General features: G+C 36.6%; 1 protein-coding gene across 5 annotated transcripts in view; it reads left to right on the top strand.

Moving 5' to 3' along the window:
- FAM185A (family with sequence similarity 185 member A) overlaps window positions 1–16980 on the top strand; it is an 88495-nt gene that overhangs the window by 39189 nt on the left and 32326 nt on the right. For 3 of the 5 annotated variants that reach the window (XM_060020304.1, XM_060020306.1, XM_060020301.1), the window contains exons 6-7: window positions 2380–2475; window positions 6346–6480. In XM_060020304.1, coding sequence (XP_059876287.1) covers window positions 2380–2475; window positions 6346–6480 — 231 coding nt within the window. Of the gene's footprint in view, window positions 1–2379; window positions 2476–6345; window positions 6481–13457; window positions 14899–16980 lie in introns of those variants that run through there. The other 2 variants (XM_060020303.1, XM_060020305.1) reach the window with 2 other exon arrangements.

The raw sequence follows: 16980 nt of genomic DNA, 5'->3' as shown, positions 1-16980 counted from the left end.
TGCAATTAGTGTAGATTTGGAAGTGTAGGAATCAAGTTGCAGAAATCAAGAGATATCTTTTGTGTTGCTGTTCCTTAGTTATCTACATGTTGACACTTGAGGTGAAATTATAAAAATGCAGAAGAATTTTCTGAACATGCTTGAACAATTTCAAGAGAATTCTCCCTTTATCTGAAGGAAAATAGAAAAGTTTGGAATTTTAGCCTTTTGAGCTTAGCTGTTATTCTTTGCTTAATAGCAGAGTATATATCACAAATATCTATTTATTTGGTTATATATAGTTTTAGCTAGTAGTTGACATCAGTTTTTCTCTTTTGTCTCTAATTTTCCAGGAAAACTCAGTGGTCTTTGTCAGATGAACAAAATCTTTGTCCAAAATTGTGGTGATAGAAAACTCTCTGTGGGAGTTTATTCCAGTCACTGTCTGGACTAATAATTTTCTGTTTACTTCTTAATCTCTAATGCATATTTCCCTTAAGTCTTCCTCCAAGAGCTATAATAGAATTTTTCTGTTTTGTGAGTCTCCGAAAAATGAAATTCTGTGAATGAAGCCTTAATTTGACTCTTGATAATTAATTTTTCTTTCCAGTCATTTGTATTATAGAATACAAAAGAAAATTAGTATTTGTCTTGCTACGTAGCTTATAAAATACCACGTTTGCTTTCTCTTTTGAAAACACATCTTGAGTTTTAATTTTTTTGACAGCCTCCAGTGGATGGTCCATGATTAGAGCTCAAGACCGATAACATGAGGATGTAATTAATTAGTGGCTTAGGATATAATTATTTAGGTGTTGTTTATGGGCCATGATTAGAACTCAAGACCGATAACATGAGGATGTAATTAATTAGTGGCTTAGGATATAATTATTTAGGTGTTGTTTATGTCCCATGTGAAGGGGAAAAGAAATAAAAAGTATTGTTTATGAACCATATAAAAATCTTGTGGGTTTTTTCCCCCTAGAGAAAGCAAGAAATTAAACTGTTGTTTCAAATATTTTACTTTGTTCAATTTGGGATAATAGACACTTTGCAGTTCACGTTATTTTACTGTAATATATATTTACTTGACTTATTTAGGATGTAGTAAGAGATTTTTAAAGGAGTTTCTCTTGGTGCCTGAGAAGAGAAATATTCATCCTTGTCCAGCTGTTCTGTCATTTATATCCAGTGACTTAACTTGCCAGCTTCAGTGTTCGGTTTTGACACTTAAAAATTAAATACACTGGATCTGATAAATGGCATTTTGATTATAGGTTAGAGATAAATTATCTTGAAGTCAAATTTAAACAGTTTCTTCGCAAGTTTTTGTCTTTGTTTACAGTCATTTAACATTTATTGTAAAGAAGAATGTTGGCTCCTTTGTGAGTGTACAAATGTTTTTCGCTTCACATTTTGCAAAAAGTACAATGTAATTTTTGGCATTTTCACCATACTCCCTACTTGGTTTCTACTTTGAAGTAATAAAACCTCCTGATAAAATATGCTTTTTAAGAGATCTCTCTAAAAAAATATGCTTTGCTCTTTTCAGGGCAATCAGATAGAATATTGAACTGAAAGTTCTGTTGCTGTGGGAGAGGAGGAAAAAGGAGAAGCTACCTAGCACTGACTCTTCAACATAATTCTCTTGTTTATCTGACTGTCAGCTTTCCCTGGAACTTGAAATGTTGGCTGATTGAAAACTGGGTTCATTGTTGACCTAGGGAAATTTGAGTGTCAAATCAGGACCACCTTAATTGTAATTTTCTTCCCCTGACTTAAAGATAATCTGTTCAATTCCAGAAACTTGAAATATTTAGTTATTAACAAGCTTCACCCACTTTTCAGGTCATTCCTTCCCTCCCCCCCATCTCTGTCCCTCTAAGAAATGCAACAAAACCTTATCTAGAGTAATCTTTCACTATTAGCTGCACTTTTTAGTACTAGCAAATTTGCTAAAAGGAGAAAATATAAGAGTTTTGATTTTTGTTAACTTCGCTACTACTTATATGTGACTGTATGTGAAATAGAGTTCTTTAGTAAATATTGAAAGTTGATAATAAACTAAATGTATCAATGGTGCTTAATGGTCTTGGCTGTCATTGCTTGTGTACTGTCCTTCCTACACATTAGGTTTTAGAGTAAACATGTTTAGAGTTAAGTTTTGGAGATTACTACAAGCATAGGGATTTTCTTATTAGTTATCCAGCTGTAGATTTCTAGATTGCTGATTCTGTTTTCATTTTAAAGCAAAAGATGGTATAGTTATAAGGAAAATACAAAACCTTGCAGGACTCTTAGCTCCTTATCCTAATGCTGAAGTAGAGCCTTTTAATTCAAGTTTATAATTTCAGTTACTCAAATAAGACGATTATGCTTATGGTTCTTCCTTCCTCCTAGATTCGTCTTCTGGATGTCTAAGTGCCTCGACTTATCAGGGTGCCATAGATGTTTATGTCAGCCAACTGGGAAAAGTGGAATTGAAATCCCATAAAGGTTAGCCAAGTAGAATGTTTTATTTTGACATATGGTGTAAGGAAGGTTTTATGTAACATTCAGGAAACAGATGGTCAAATTATCTTATCTACACTGACATAGAGATTTCAATAAAATTTTTCTCTGTTCGAACCCGATTTAAAGACTGGAATACTAGCCCTCTAGACCAGTGATCTTTGAAACTTTTGGAACAGATGGCCATGAAGACTATCTTTCCTTTTGTAATACAAACAAAAATGTTGTAATTTATTGACTGTTATTGTGGAATTTTCTAGTGTTAGTGTTTGTGTTTTTTCAGTTTAGTTTTATGTCGGAAATAGAATATTCTTTGGAGGGAAAGTGCTCTCATACATTCTTTTGGAAGCTTTCCTGCTAACTTGTAAGAGGACCTTCTCAGGCCATTACTCTAGAGTAATACTTTTAAAAGTGTGATCTTGCAATAAAGGTATCACCAAAAGGTCCTCTAAAGTGATTATTGACTTGGTCTCTTGTAGTATCAGGCTTATGATGTGTCTCTTTCTGTAATCTTATTTCTAATACAAATAGCTTATTCTAAGAGTCCAAGTCTTTCATTAATAATTATACACTTTTTAATCATCTGAAGGCTGAATGTACAAGTCTTTGCGTGCATGCACATAGATGTACACGTGCATGCTGGCAAGTGACTTGGGTACTTGGAGTAGCTTGGCTATAGTGGCTTAAGTGACCTGGGTTCAGAAAGTTAAGAACCATAGCTCTGTATAAAAAATGTTTTAGAGAAAGTCTGGAAGCTCTTGCATATGGGCCAGAATAAGGCTATGTGTATAACAGGGAAAAAACCTCCACAGAGACCAGTTGTTCCTGCTGTTAGTAATTTCTTTGCCATGTTGGCAAAGTTTAAATACTTTAAACCTTAAAGTTTAAATTTTAAATACTTTAAAATTTAAAGTTTTAACACTTTTTAATAGCTTTTTGCCCAGTGAGGCTCTCTTGTCAATGTCAAAATAAAACTACAAACACAGACGTCTGAAACTGAAGTTATTGCTGAGACACAGGTATTTTTTGATTTCTCAAGATCATATATTTTTTTCCTTTTAAATAGGATAATATTATGTTCTCACTAAATTTCTAAGAGCTTCAATAATACTATTCAGGGTATTTTGTAAATGTCAAAAAAGGTCATATAACTGCTTTCTTGTATTATGAAGACCCAAGGAGAAAAAACATTACTACATTTAATGTAACTAGTAACAGAGTAAAAACAAAGTTTTGAATAGCAGCTCTTACATGAAAATTGTTTCCTGTTTTGTATGGATGGGCAAAAAAGTAAAACAAAAAGCATTGCTAATCTTCATCCACTTTAATTATTTTTAACTATTATTTGGATTGTTGTTCCAGTAACTTATTGAAATAGCATATGATGTTGCAAGACTTGATTGGGATTACAATTTTGTGTTTTCTCCTATTGGGACCATGATACTGGCAGGAGCTTAAAGATAACTGGAAACAAATATTTCTGTCTTAATTCAGATCTCTAATTCTCACTACACTTGGGAACAGTAACTTTCTGGAGTGATGGAAAGTTATTCAGGATTCTACTGCTTAATAGTAAAGACATCTGGAGTCCTTTCCAACTCTGCCACTGTCTTGCTGTAGGGTTTAAGAGCCAGCTACTTGAGTCTCTTAGGCTGTCCTTTCAGCTCCTATGGCCATTTTGCCAAGTGAAAAAGAATGTCACAATGCTTGTTTCCTCTCTTCCTATGAAACTTAACATAGTGACCTTATTCATTCATTCAGAAAGGCTGTGTTATGGCTTGAGAGTCAGAACTGCATCTGAGTACTGACTTTTCCACTTAAAAACTGTCCTTGATAAAGCCACTAATCTTAATATATAGTATCCCTTCAATTAATGATGCTGTTGTTAGTATTAGTTCACTTTTCAATTTTTTAAAAATGGTATTGATGTCAATAACCGTGAAGCAGTTTTTGAAGTAAAAAGAGGTTGAAGACATACAGGAGCTCTCCTTTCTAAAGAAGATAGTCTTAGAGATGGGACATTTGGGAAAGCTTTCAAGTCATGAGAATTCTTCATTCATAAATAGGAATGGAGTTTTAATAGTGATAGTTTTTGCTTTTTAAGGATGTGGAGAGAGATGGGGATAGAACTATCTGCATTGCTTAACATTTTTAAAACTCTGACAGGGCTTCCCTGGTGGCGCAGTGGTTGAGAGTCCGCCTGCCGGTGCAGGGGACACGGGTTCGTGCCCCGGTCCGGGAGGATCCCGCGTGCCGCGGAGCGGCTGGGCCCATGGGCCATTGCCGCTGGGCCTGCGCGTCCGGAGCCTGTGCTCTGCGGCGGGAGGGGCCACAGCAGTGAGGGGCCTGCGTACCACAAAAAAAAAAAAAAAAAAAAACTCTGACAGATTTAAGATCCCTTATTTAAGAACAGAAAAGAAAGATGTTCATAAAATTATTACATTTGATGTATGTAGAGGTAATGTCCTAGAAAAAGTTTTTAAAATCTGTTATTTTCTACTTTTTAAAGTATGTTTGGTAGAAAAAACATGTATCTTCTATTCCTCCTGACATTTTCCAGGTTTGTTTCTGTTTTGTATTTTCCTAAAGCTCTCATATCTTTTTATGGGCAACTCCTGTTAGTAGTTTACATTTAAACCCTGAAAAGCAATTTATTTTTTAAATAAGGTAAACCAATTGTATTTATGTGCTTGTTCCCCCCTTTTTGAGTACTAAATATGAAACTTCATCATTCTTAACCCCAGATTTCCAGCTCCCATTAGAAGGGCTGAGAAGACGTGGAATTATTTACTGAAACTTAAGCTGATGTTAACCAAACTAGAAAGCACACAAAGACCCATAAATAAATGCCTTCTAAAAGGAATCTTTACAACATTCACAATGGATGTCATCCTGACCATCTTTGTCCACAGAGTTGGGGTTACTGTTTTATGGGAAAGGCCTCTCTTATTTATTTGATATATGAGAAATAGAGAAAGAAAAACTCTTGAAACAGGAGTGTACTGGTGAGTTTGCACTGCAAACCACATAATTGTTTTGAAAAATGATTCCTTCCTAACAGAGTACTTTTTCTTATTTCGTCCTTTAGAAGTTGAATTATTGTAAGATTGTAGATGAAATAAAGTTGAGTGTCTTGCTTCAGGTACCCAAAAAGTCTGTAATCCATTAAAAAGAAATGTTAGTCAGTTGAAATTTAAATATTTCCGTTTTAAATTTTTGTTATCGCCCTCTCCACACCCCCAACCAAACAAGGTACCACTGAAAGCACAAGAGCTCAGGGTTCTGGTTGTATTATAATGATCAGTGAGGTTACAAGTCCTGTAATACAATGAGGTAGCAGTGTATGAAACACGACAATGGTTAAGAGCATAGGTTTGTTGTCATTGAAATGGATCTTGATTCCAGCAGTAGCTGTAGTGGAAACTTGAGCAAGTTCTTATCTGTAAAATCGGAATTATAATAATACCTCATAAAGTTGAGAGAGAAATTAAAAGATAATATAATGAAGGTGTTTGGCTCTTAGTAAATGCTCAATTAATGGTAAATTCTGTCTATAAGCTGCATGTGTATTAAACTCTTCACTTTTCTGGTATTGGATGAGTTGACAAGGGCTATTGGCAAAAAGAGAAATAGTAGTTCATGATGTCCTAATGACTCATATTCTTGACAGAAGATACTGTGAATGCCTTGGGAATACCTGGGAGTAAGGAAAAGGTACAGCTATTTAAATAAAATAAGCTGATGAGTAAAGACAGTGTATCAGGAGCAATGCTACCTGTTCAATCATTTTTTATAATAGGCTCTAGTACTTCTTATTTCTTTGCATTAATAAGCTCTCCTTTAAATTTGTCACAGGATCTGTTCTTGTCAAGGTTGCATCTTCTCTTCAAGCTTATTTACAGTTATCAGGGAAAGAGATTGATGTGAACTCAGAAGTCCATGTTGAAGAAATGGATGAAGCTCATAAAGATGACGGTGTAATAATTACTGGTAAGGAGGCTGCATTTTGCTATGTAAGGTGAATAGTCATTGTCCATCTATGAGTAGAAATATGCTACATTTAACTGAAGTTTTAGTCTTTATTCCTTTCCATTGTCACATGTTGGCGTTTGACACTTTTTTCTTCCAACTGCTTATCAGTAACACAATTGCAGACATTTAGTTTGAAGCACTCACTATTCCTGGATAGTGAATAGTCATTGGATAAAATTTATTTGAAAAACTTCCCTATCAGAGAGATATTTGCACACTCATATTCATAGCAGTATTATTCACAGTAGCCAAGAGGTAGAAGCACCCCAAATGTCTATTGATGGATGAAAGCAAAAATGAAATGTGATATATAAACATACAATGGAATACTGTTCAGCCTTAAAAAGGAAGGAAATCCTGTCACATGCTACAACATGGATGCACCTTGAGGACACTATGCTAAGTGAAATAAGCCAATCACAAAAAAGACAAATAATGTATGATTGCATTTATACAAGATATCTAAGGAAACAAAGTAGGGGGAGAGGAAAATGAGTTGTTCAGCAGGTATGAAGTTTCAGTTTTGCAAGATGAAAAAGTTCTGGAGATCTATTGCACAACAATATGAATATACTTAACACTACTAAACTGTAAACTTAAAAGTAGTTAAAATGGTAAATTTTACTTTATGTGTTTTTTACCATAATCAAAAATCTGAAAACCATTAAAATTTTTTTTTCCTTTTTTGGCACAGCTGCTTTCTAATTCTTGAACTTGAAAATCAGCTACAGTTGACCCTTGAACTACAGGGGGGTTAGGGACACTGGTCCCCTGCCCCAGGGCAGTCGAAAATCCACCTGTAACTTTGCAGTCAGCCCTCCATATTTGTGGTTCCACATCTGTAGATTCAACAAACTGCAGATCGTGTAGTACTATCGTATGTATTTATTGAAAAAATCTGTGTATAAGTGGATTTGCATAGGTCAAACCTGTGTTGTTCAAGGGACAACTGTAAATACATATATTACAGTGTAAGATATAAAGTTAATTTTGTATGATTATAATAAATAAGAGTTTGGTTTGGTATTATGCACATTGTAAACTTGATCTTTTAGTACAGCCTGACCTTTTAGTACAAATGCTCAATTCCAGAAATGTGAAGAGCTTTTCCACATTTTTTCTAATTACCTGTGGATATATTAATGGCTGATACTACTTAAAAAAATATTTATGGTATAGATAATATATTTATATAGTAAAAAAAATTAATACTGGCAAACTTTTTAAAAGCTTAACCAGAATGGCATTGAGAAGGACATTGAAATTACCATGAGGTTTTGATATAGCAATCTATGTATATATACAAGATTGTTTTAAGTTTCTGGTCTCTTAGTTTCAAATGTATTTCCAATATCCTGAATTTGTACTGTCCTCTTCTCACGATTGCTGGTTTTGATGTCATATTTGTGTGTGGATGATTTCCTACCTTTATTCTATGTTTGCCTTTCCCATTTGTTAGTTTTCTTGTTTCTAGTTGTGGCCTTTTCTTTTCTGTATACAGAAGTTCCTTTAGCATTCGTTGCAAAGCTGATCTAGTGGCGCTGAATTCCCTTAACTTTTGCTTGTCTGTAAAGCTTTTGATTTCTCTGTCAAATCTGAACATATGTATCTTAAGTATATCATGCCACTCCCCTTCTGGCCTGAAGAATTTCTGCTGAAAAATCAGCTGATAACCGTATGGGGATTCCCTTGTATGTTATTTGTTGCTTTTTCCCTTATCTTTTAATATTTTAAAAGATTTAAACATTTTTCTCTTTGTCCTTAATTATTGTCAATTTGATTAATAGGTGTCTCAGTGTGTTCTTCCTTGAGTTAATCCTGTATGGGACTGTGATTCCTGGACTTGAGTGTTTCCTTTCCCATGTTAGAGAAGTTCTCAGCTATTATCTCTTCAGATATTTTCTCAGTCCCTTTCTCTCTCTCTTCTCCTTTTGGGACCCCTATGATGCAAATGTTGATGCATTTAATGTTGTCCCAGAGGTGTCTGAGATTGTCTTTATTTCTTTTCATTCTTTTTCTTTTGTTCCGTTCAGCAGCAGTGATTTCTACCAGTCTGTCTTCCAGCTTACTTATTCGGTCTTCTGCCTCATTTATTCTGCTATTGATTCCTTCTAGCGTATTTTTCACTTCAGTTATTGTATTGTTCATTTCTGTTTGCTCTTTAAAGCTTTTAGCTCTTTATTAAACATTTCTTGTATCCTCAGTCTGTGCACCATTCATTTCCTGAGATCTTGGATCATGTTTACTATCATTACTTCTGAATTCTTTTTCAGGTAGATTGCCTATCTCTGCTTCACTTAGTTTTTCTTCCGTGGTTTTATCTTCTTCCTTCATCTGTGACCTCTTTCTCTGCCATCTCATTTTGTTTAACTTCCTCTGTTTGTGGTCTCCATCCCTCAGGCTTTAGGATTGTAGTTCTTCTTGGTTCTTGTGTCTGCCCCTTGGTGGGTGAAGTTGGTCCAGGGGTTTGTGCAGGCTTCCTGGTGGGAGGGGCTGGTGCCTGCCCACTGGTGGGTGGAGCTGCATCTTGTCCCTCTGGTGTGCAGGGTCGTGTCAAGGGGTGTGTTTCTAGGTGGCTGTTTGCTCAGGACAACTTTAAGCAGCCTGTCTGCTGATGGGTGGAGCTGTTCCCACCCTGTTGGTTGTTTGGACTGAGGCGTCCCAGCACTGGAGCCTGCAGACTGTTGGTGGGGCCGGGTCTCGGTGCCAAAATGGCGACCTCCAGGAGAGCTCACGCTGATGAGTGTTCCCTGGAGCGTCCACCACCAGTGTCCTTGACTCCACAGTGAGCCGCAGCTGACCCCTGCCTCCCCAGGAGACCCTCCATAACCCGCAGGTAGGTCTGGCCCAGGTTTCTATGGAGTCACTGTTTTGCCCTGGGTCCCAGTGCATGTGAAAACTTGTGTACATCCTCCAAGAGTGGAGTCTCTGTTTCCTCAGACCTGTGGAGCTCCTGCACTCAAGCCCCACTGGCCTTCAAAGCCAAATGCTCTGGGGGCTCCTCCTTGCGATATCAGACTCCCAGGCTGGGGAGCCTGACATGGGACTTGGAACTCTCACCCTGTGGGAGGACCTCTGCAATATAATTATTTTCCAGTTTGTGGGTCGCCCACCCAGTGGGTATGGAATTTGATCATATTGTGAAAGTGCCCCTCCTACTATCTCGTTGTGGCTTCTTCTTTGTTTTGGGGTGTAGAATATCACTTTTGGTAGGTCTGAGTCCTTTTTGTTGATGATCATTCAGCAGTTAGTTGTGATTTTGGTGTTTTCGTGAGAGGAGGTGAGCTTAAATCCTTCTACTGCGCCTTCTTGTCTCCAGCCCAGAGGACATTGAAATTAAAGTGTGTACGTGCACGTATGCCACAGGCTTACCCATGAGATAGTCTCAAGAAAAAGAAAGTGTGGTGGTGGTGTGTGGTTATGGTGGCATTGGGGTATCTTCATAAGACCAAGTTTCACAATTATTAACAGCCACTATATTAAATCTTGGCAGAGAGTAAAGATTATTTGGGGGAGGCAGTATTTTTTTGGTCAAAAATAAAGTAATTTATTTAATGACCAAGAAAAAAGATCAAGTTTCAGTTTTAAATATTCATTTTATATATTGTAAAGGTTAAGAAGTCAGTCTTAAAAATCATAGAATATTAACAAAAAGCACAGCAGTTATAAAAATAACACCTGTACACTTTCAGATTAACTCAGTGCCTAATGGGCAGACTCTTAGTTACACAGAGAAAATTTGATGAAAATTTAAGTGTATTAAATGGGGTAAGAATCAGTTTCTTGTGATCTGATATCTTGAATTTGATAGAGAGCCAATAGAGTTACCTTTTTTGGCCCTGGTAATGTAAAGTAATAATACAAATTTGTTTAATAATGCTCTGAATGATAGCATAATCAAATTATTTTACATAAGTTAAGAATGTTTGAATTATAAATTATTTTTTCATTTTTCATTCCGTAACTCGTAGAATCATATGCCTTTTTAAAATTTAGATTTAGTTTAAGTTGCATTTCAAAACCCTGTTCTCATCATTCCAACCATTAAAAAAAAAAGACCTTATTAAATCCTCTAAGAACAGTTACTAGTCCTGTCATTGGATAAAATCATTATCTGCAGACCCAATCTCTTTATTAAGTCATGCCCATTTCCATTCCACTAAACAGGTACCACCTCAAACTTAATATATTTGAAAACAAATATTATCTTTTCCTAGCCTAGTTCCTCTTCCACCTGTCATCTCTGTTTTCCTTTATTTGTTCAGTCAGTCCCTCAGCAAACATTTATTGAGTCGGGTACTGCTAGAAACTAGGAGTGCAAAGATAAGATAATAAAGTTTGGTCTCTCTGCCATCTGAGGAGGTTACATCCTAGTGAAGCAAGACAGACAAACCAGTGAATACAACACAATAAATGTTATAATAAAGGTATGTACGTGGTACTGTGAGAGCATGGAGGTGGCGCATCTAAATTACACTAGCATTGTGAGTTTGAGGAAGTGAGACAAGTCCAATATAGCTAGAGTGTAGCGAGTAAGGGGCACAGTGGTATAAAAGGAGGCTGGAGAGTTCGATAGGGATCAGATCATATAGGGCAGATTTGGCTTTTATACTCAGTGCTTTGCAAAGGCACTGAAAGGTTTTAATCTGGGGTTCATATAATCAGATCTGTATATTAGAAAGATCACTAAATGTTGAGTGGGGAAAAATTGGAAAGGACAATGGTGGATGAAGGAAAAGTTAATTTTAATTAGCAGGTTACTGTAGAAATTCAGGAGAAAGAGTTCAGTGCCCTCGACTCCACAGTGATCTATTTTAAACTAAACAAATGAATAAATAAGCCTTGGATAAATTTCGGTGGAAAAAAATTGATATAGGTGTACCTCATTTTATTGTACTTTGCTTTATTGCAGTTCACAGATACAATTTGTGTTTTTTTGTGACAACTGTGCATGGAGCTTGTTTGTTGGCGCCATTTTTCCAAGAGCATTTGCTCACTTTGCATCTCTGTATTTCATTTTGGTAATTCTCACAGTATTTCAAACTTTTAAAATTATTATTTGTTTTGTTGATATGTGGTCAGTGGTCTTTGATGTTACTGTTGCAGTTGTTTTGGGGCATCATGAATGACGTCGCCCATATAAGACATCAAACTTAATTGATAAATGTTCTGTGTCTTCTGACTGCTCTACTGATTGGCTGGTCCCCTGGTTCTCTCCCTCTCCTCAGACCTCCCTATTCCCTGAGACACAACAATATTGAAATAGGCCAGTGAATAACCGTACCATGGCCTCTAAGTCATCAAGTGAAGGGAAGAGTTGCACATCTCACTTTAAATCAAAAGCTAGAAATGATTAAGCTTAATGAGGAAGGCATATTGAAGCCAAGATAGGATGAGAGTTAGGCCTCATCTAGGTAGCCAAGTTGTGAATGCAAAGGAAAAGTTCTTAAAGGAAATTAAAAGTGCTACTCCAGTGAACACGTGAATGATAAGAAAGTGAAACAGCCTTATTGCTGATATGGAGAAAATTTTAGTGGTTTGGATAGAAGATCAAGCCAGCCACAACTTTCCTTTAAGCCAAAACCTAATCCAGAGCAAGGTCCTAACTCTTTCCAATTCAGTAAAGGCTGAGAGGGATGAGGAAGCTGCAGAAGAAAAGTTTGAAGCTAGCAGAGTTTGGTTTAAGGAGGTTTAAGGAAATAAGCCATCTCCATATCATAAAACTGCAAAGTAAAAGCAGCAAGTGCTGATGTATAAGCTACAGCAGGTTATCCAGAAGATCTAGCTAAGGTAATTAATGAATGTGACTTCACTAAACAACAGATTTTCAATGTAGAAGAAACAGCCTTATATTGGAAGAAAATTCCACCTAGGCCTTTCATAGCTAGAGAAGAGAAGTCAGTGCCTGGCTTCACAGCTTCAAAGGACTGAATGACTCTGCTTAAGGGCTAATGCAGCTGGTGACTTAAAGTTGAAGCCAGTGTTCATTTACCATACTGAAAATCCTACACACCTTCAGAATTACACTCAATCTACTCTGCCTGTGCTCTATAAACGGAACAACAAAGCCTGGGTGACAGCACATCCGTTTACAACGTGGTTTAGTGAATATTTTAAGCCCACTGTTGCTACCTACTGCTCAGGAAAAAAAAAAAAACGAAAAAAAAGATTCCTTTCAAAATATTACTGTGCACTGACAATACAGCTAGCCACCCAAGAGCTCTGATAGAGATGTACAATGATATTAATGTTTTCATGCCTGCTAACACAATATCCATCCTGCAGCCCACAGATCTGGAGTAAATTTGACTTTCAAGTCTTATTATTTAAGAAACACATTTTGTAAGGCTCTAGCTGCCATAGATAGTGATTCCTCTGATGGATCTGAGCAAAGTGAGCTGAAAACCTTCTGGAAAGGATTCACCATTCTAGATGCCACTAGAACATTTGTGATTTATGGGAAGAGGTCAAAATAGCAACATTAACAGGAATTTAGAAGAAGTTGAGTCCAACCCTCATGGATGACTTTGAAGGAAGTCATGACTTTGGAGGAAGTAACTGCAGATGTGGTGGAAATAGCAAGAGAACTAGAATTATAAGTGGAGCTGGAAGATGTGACTGAATTGCTGCAATTTCATGATGAAACTTTAATGGATAAAGAATTGCTTCTTATGGATGAGCAAAGAAAGTGGTTTCTTGAGATGGAATGTAGTCCCGGTGAAGATGCTAGCAGATTGTTGAAATTATAACAAAGGATTTAGAATATTACACAAATTTAGTTGATAAAGCAGCAGCAAGATTTGAGAGGATTGGCTCCAATTTTGAAAGAAGTTCTACTGTGGGTAAAATGCTATCAAACAGTATTGCATGCCACAGAGAAACAATGAAAGGAAGAGTCAGTCAATACACCAAACTTTGTTGTTGTCTTATTTTAGGAAATGGCCGTATCCACTCCAGCCTCCAGCAGCCACCAGCCTAATCAGTCAGCAGCCATGAACACTGAAGCAAGACCCTCCACCAGCAAAAAGATTATTAATTGCTAGTCAGATAATGGTTAGCATTTTTTGTTTTACTCTTTATAAATTTTTATTATATAAAAAATTTATAAAATTTTAAATTATGCTTGTAAATGGATGCTATGAGGAAGATGCATGCTTACCTCATTGGTTATTATGAAGCTTCTTAGGCCATTTAATTATTTTTCTGTTATTTGTTACTATATCTTATACTCTAGCCCCTATTTCCTAAACCAGAAAGGACCAGATTTTAGAGCAAAGTTTATTTCCTGCCCACAGTCCAAGAATCTGAGTACTGATCAGCAGATTTCTTTTGGAGAGTAGCACATGATGTACGATGAGGTTGGGCCCCAGATTGTCTCTGATAGTAGATTAAATCCGTTAAAGTAATTGTACAGAGGAACTTCAGATAAACACAACAGTCTCCTGTGGAGAGAGCTGTATGAACAAGTTATTGAGTTTAGAGAAACTTTTGTTTCATTTTGATTCCAAAACTGGTGCCCAAAAGGCCACAGACCTTATTTATCAAGTGGATATCAAGTGGAATAATTTGAGGCCTAGAAAATTAAAGCAGTTTGCTTTTTCTATGGTGATTTCCAATCTGAAACCCAAGTTTGGAAGTAATGAGCAACTTTATGTGTCAGTTGTTATTATAGCCAGCTGAGCTCAGCTCTTTTGGGCCACCATACAGAGCCTATGAGGCATAGAAACAGAAATACTCTCACTGCTAAGAGGTCTGGATTGTATCTGTAGCATGATTTCTGCAAGAAACCAGGCCAATAAACTTTAGTTCTTGGGGCTCAGGCTTCCCACAGGGTTTGATGTGTCAGCCCTGAAATTTTATTTAAATTCCTGCTCCATGGTTTCCCTTGTTGTTGCCGTCACTGGTAAATAACTGTGTATTGTATAATTCTTTTTTTTTTTGAATTTTATTTTTTTATACAGCAGATTCTCCAATTTTATACACATCAATATACACATGTCAATCCCAATCGCCCAATTCATCACACTACCACCCCCACCCCTGCACCGCTTTCCCCCCTTGGTGTCCATACGTTTGTTCTCTACATCTGTGTCTCAGTTTCTGCCCTGCACACCGGTTCATCTGTACCATTTTTCTAGGTTCCACATATATGCGTTAATATACAATATTTGTTTTTCTCTTTCTGACTTACTTCACTCTGTGTGACAGTCTCTGGGTTCATCCAGGTCCCTACAAATGACCCAATTTCGTTCCTTTTTATGGCTGAGTAATATTCCACTGTATATATGTACCACATCTTCTTGATCCATTTGTCTGTCGATGGGCATTTAGGTTACTTCCATGACCTGGCTATTGTAAACAGTGCTGCAATGAACATTGGGGTGCATGTGTGTTTTTGAATTGCAGTTTTCTCTGGGTATATGCCCAGTAGTGGGATTGCTGGGTCATATGGTAGTTCTATTTGTAGTTTTTTAAGGAACCTCCATACTGTTCTCCATAGTGGCTGTATCAATTTACATTCCCATCAACAGTGCAAGAGGGTTCCCTTTTCTCCACACCCTCTCCAGCATTTGTTGTTTATAGATTTTCTGATGATGCCCATTCTAACTGGTGTGAGGTGATACCTCATTGTAGTTTAGATTTGTGTTTCTCTAATAATTAGTGATGTTGAGCATCTTTTCATGTGCTTCTTGGCCATCTGTATGTCTTCTTTGGAGAAATGTCTACTTAGGTCTTCTGCCCATTTCTGGACTGGGTTGTTTGTTATTTTAATATTGGGCTGCATGAGCTGTTTATATATTTTGGAGTTTAATCCTTTCTCCATTGATTCGTTGGCAAATATTTTCTCCCATTCAGAGGGTTGTCATTTCGTCTTGTTTGTAGTTTCCTTTGCTTTGCAAAAGCTTTGAAGTTTCATTAGGTCCCATTTGTTCATTTTTGTTTTTATTTCCATTACTCTAGGAGGTGGATCAAAAAAGATCTTGCTGTGATTTATGTCAGAGAGTGTTCTTCCTGTGTTTTCCTCTAAGAGTATTTATAGTGTCTGGTCTTACATTTAGGTCTCTAATCCATTTTGAGTTTATTTTTGTGTATGGTGTTAGGGAGTGTTCTAGTTTCATTCTTTCACATGTAGCTGTCCAGTTTTCCCAGCACCACTTATTGAAGAGACTGTCTTTTCTCCATTGTGTATCCTTGCCTCCTTTGTCATAGATTAGTTGACCATAGGTGCGTGGGTTTATCTCTGGGCTTTCTATCTTGTTCCATAGATCTATGTTCCATAGATCTATGTTTCTGTTTTTGTGCCAGTCTTGATTACTGTAGCTTTGTAGTAGAGTCTGAAGTCAGGGAGCCTGATTCCTCCAGCTCCAGTTTTTTTCCCTCACGACTACTTTGGCTATTTGGGGTCTTTTGTGTCTCCGTACAAATTTTAAGATTTTTTGTTTTAGTTCCATAAAAAATGCCATTGGTAATTTGATAGGGATTGCATTGAATCTGTAGATTGCTTTGGGTAGGATAGTTATTTTCACAATGTTGATTCTTCCAATCCAAGAACATGGTATATCTCTCCATCTGTTAGTATCATCTTTAATTTCTTTCATCAGTGTCTTATAGTTTTCTGCATACAGGTTTTTTGTCTCCCTAGGTAGGTTTATTCCTAGGTATTTTATTCTTTTTGTTGCAGTAGTAAATGGGAGTATTTCCTTAATTTCTCTTTCATATTTTTCATCATTAGTGAATAGGAATGGAAGAGATTTCTGTGCATTAATTTTATATCCTGCTACTTTACCAAATTCATTGATTAGCTCTAGTAGTTTTCTGGTAGCATCTTTAGGATTCTCTATGTATAGTATCATGTCATCTGCAAACAGTGACAGTTTTACTTCTTCTTTTCCCATTTGGATTCCTTTTATTTCTTTTTTTTCTCTGATTGCCATGGCTAGGACTTCCAAAACTATGTTGAATAATAGTGGTGAGAGTGGACGTCCTTGTCTTGTTCCTGATCTTAGAGTAAAGGCTTTCAGTTTCTCACCATTGAGAATGATGTTTCCTGTGGGTTTGTCATATATGTCCTTTATTATGTTGAGGTAAGTTCCCTCTATGCCCACTTTCTGGAGAGTTTTTATCATAAATGGGTGTTGAATTTTGTCAAAAACTTTTTCTGCATCTATTGAGATGATCATATGGTTTTTATTCTTCACTTTGTTATTATGGTATATCACATTGATTAATTTGCATATATTGAAGAATTCTTGCATCCCTGGGATAAATCCCACTTGATCATGGTGTACGATCCTTTTAATGTGCTGTTGGATTCTGTTTACTAGTATATGGTTGAGGATTTTTGCATCTGTATTCATGAGTGATATTGGCCTGTAATTTTCTTTTTTTGTAATATCTTTGGTTTTGGTGTCAGGGTAATGGTGGCCTCATAGAACGAGTTTGGGAGTGTTCCTTCCT

This window comes from Delphinus delphis, chromosome 9, assembly GCF_949987515.2.
Source record: "Delphinus delphis chromosome 9, mDelDel1.2, whole genome shotgun sequence".
NCBI lineage: Eukaryota > Metazoa > Chordata > Mammalia > Artiodactyla > Delphinidae > Delphinus > Delphinus delphis.
Note: the sequence above shows the minus strand (reverse complement) of the source record. Positions and strands in the feature narration are given on the sequence as shown.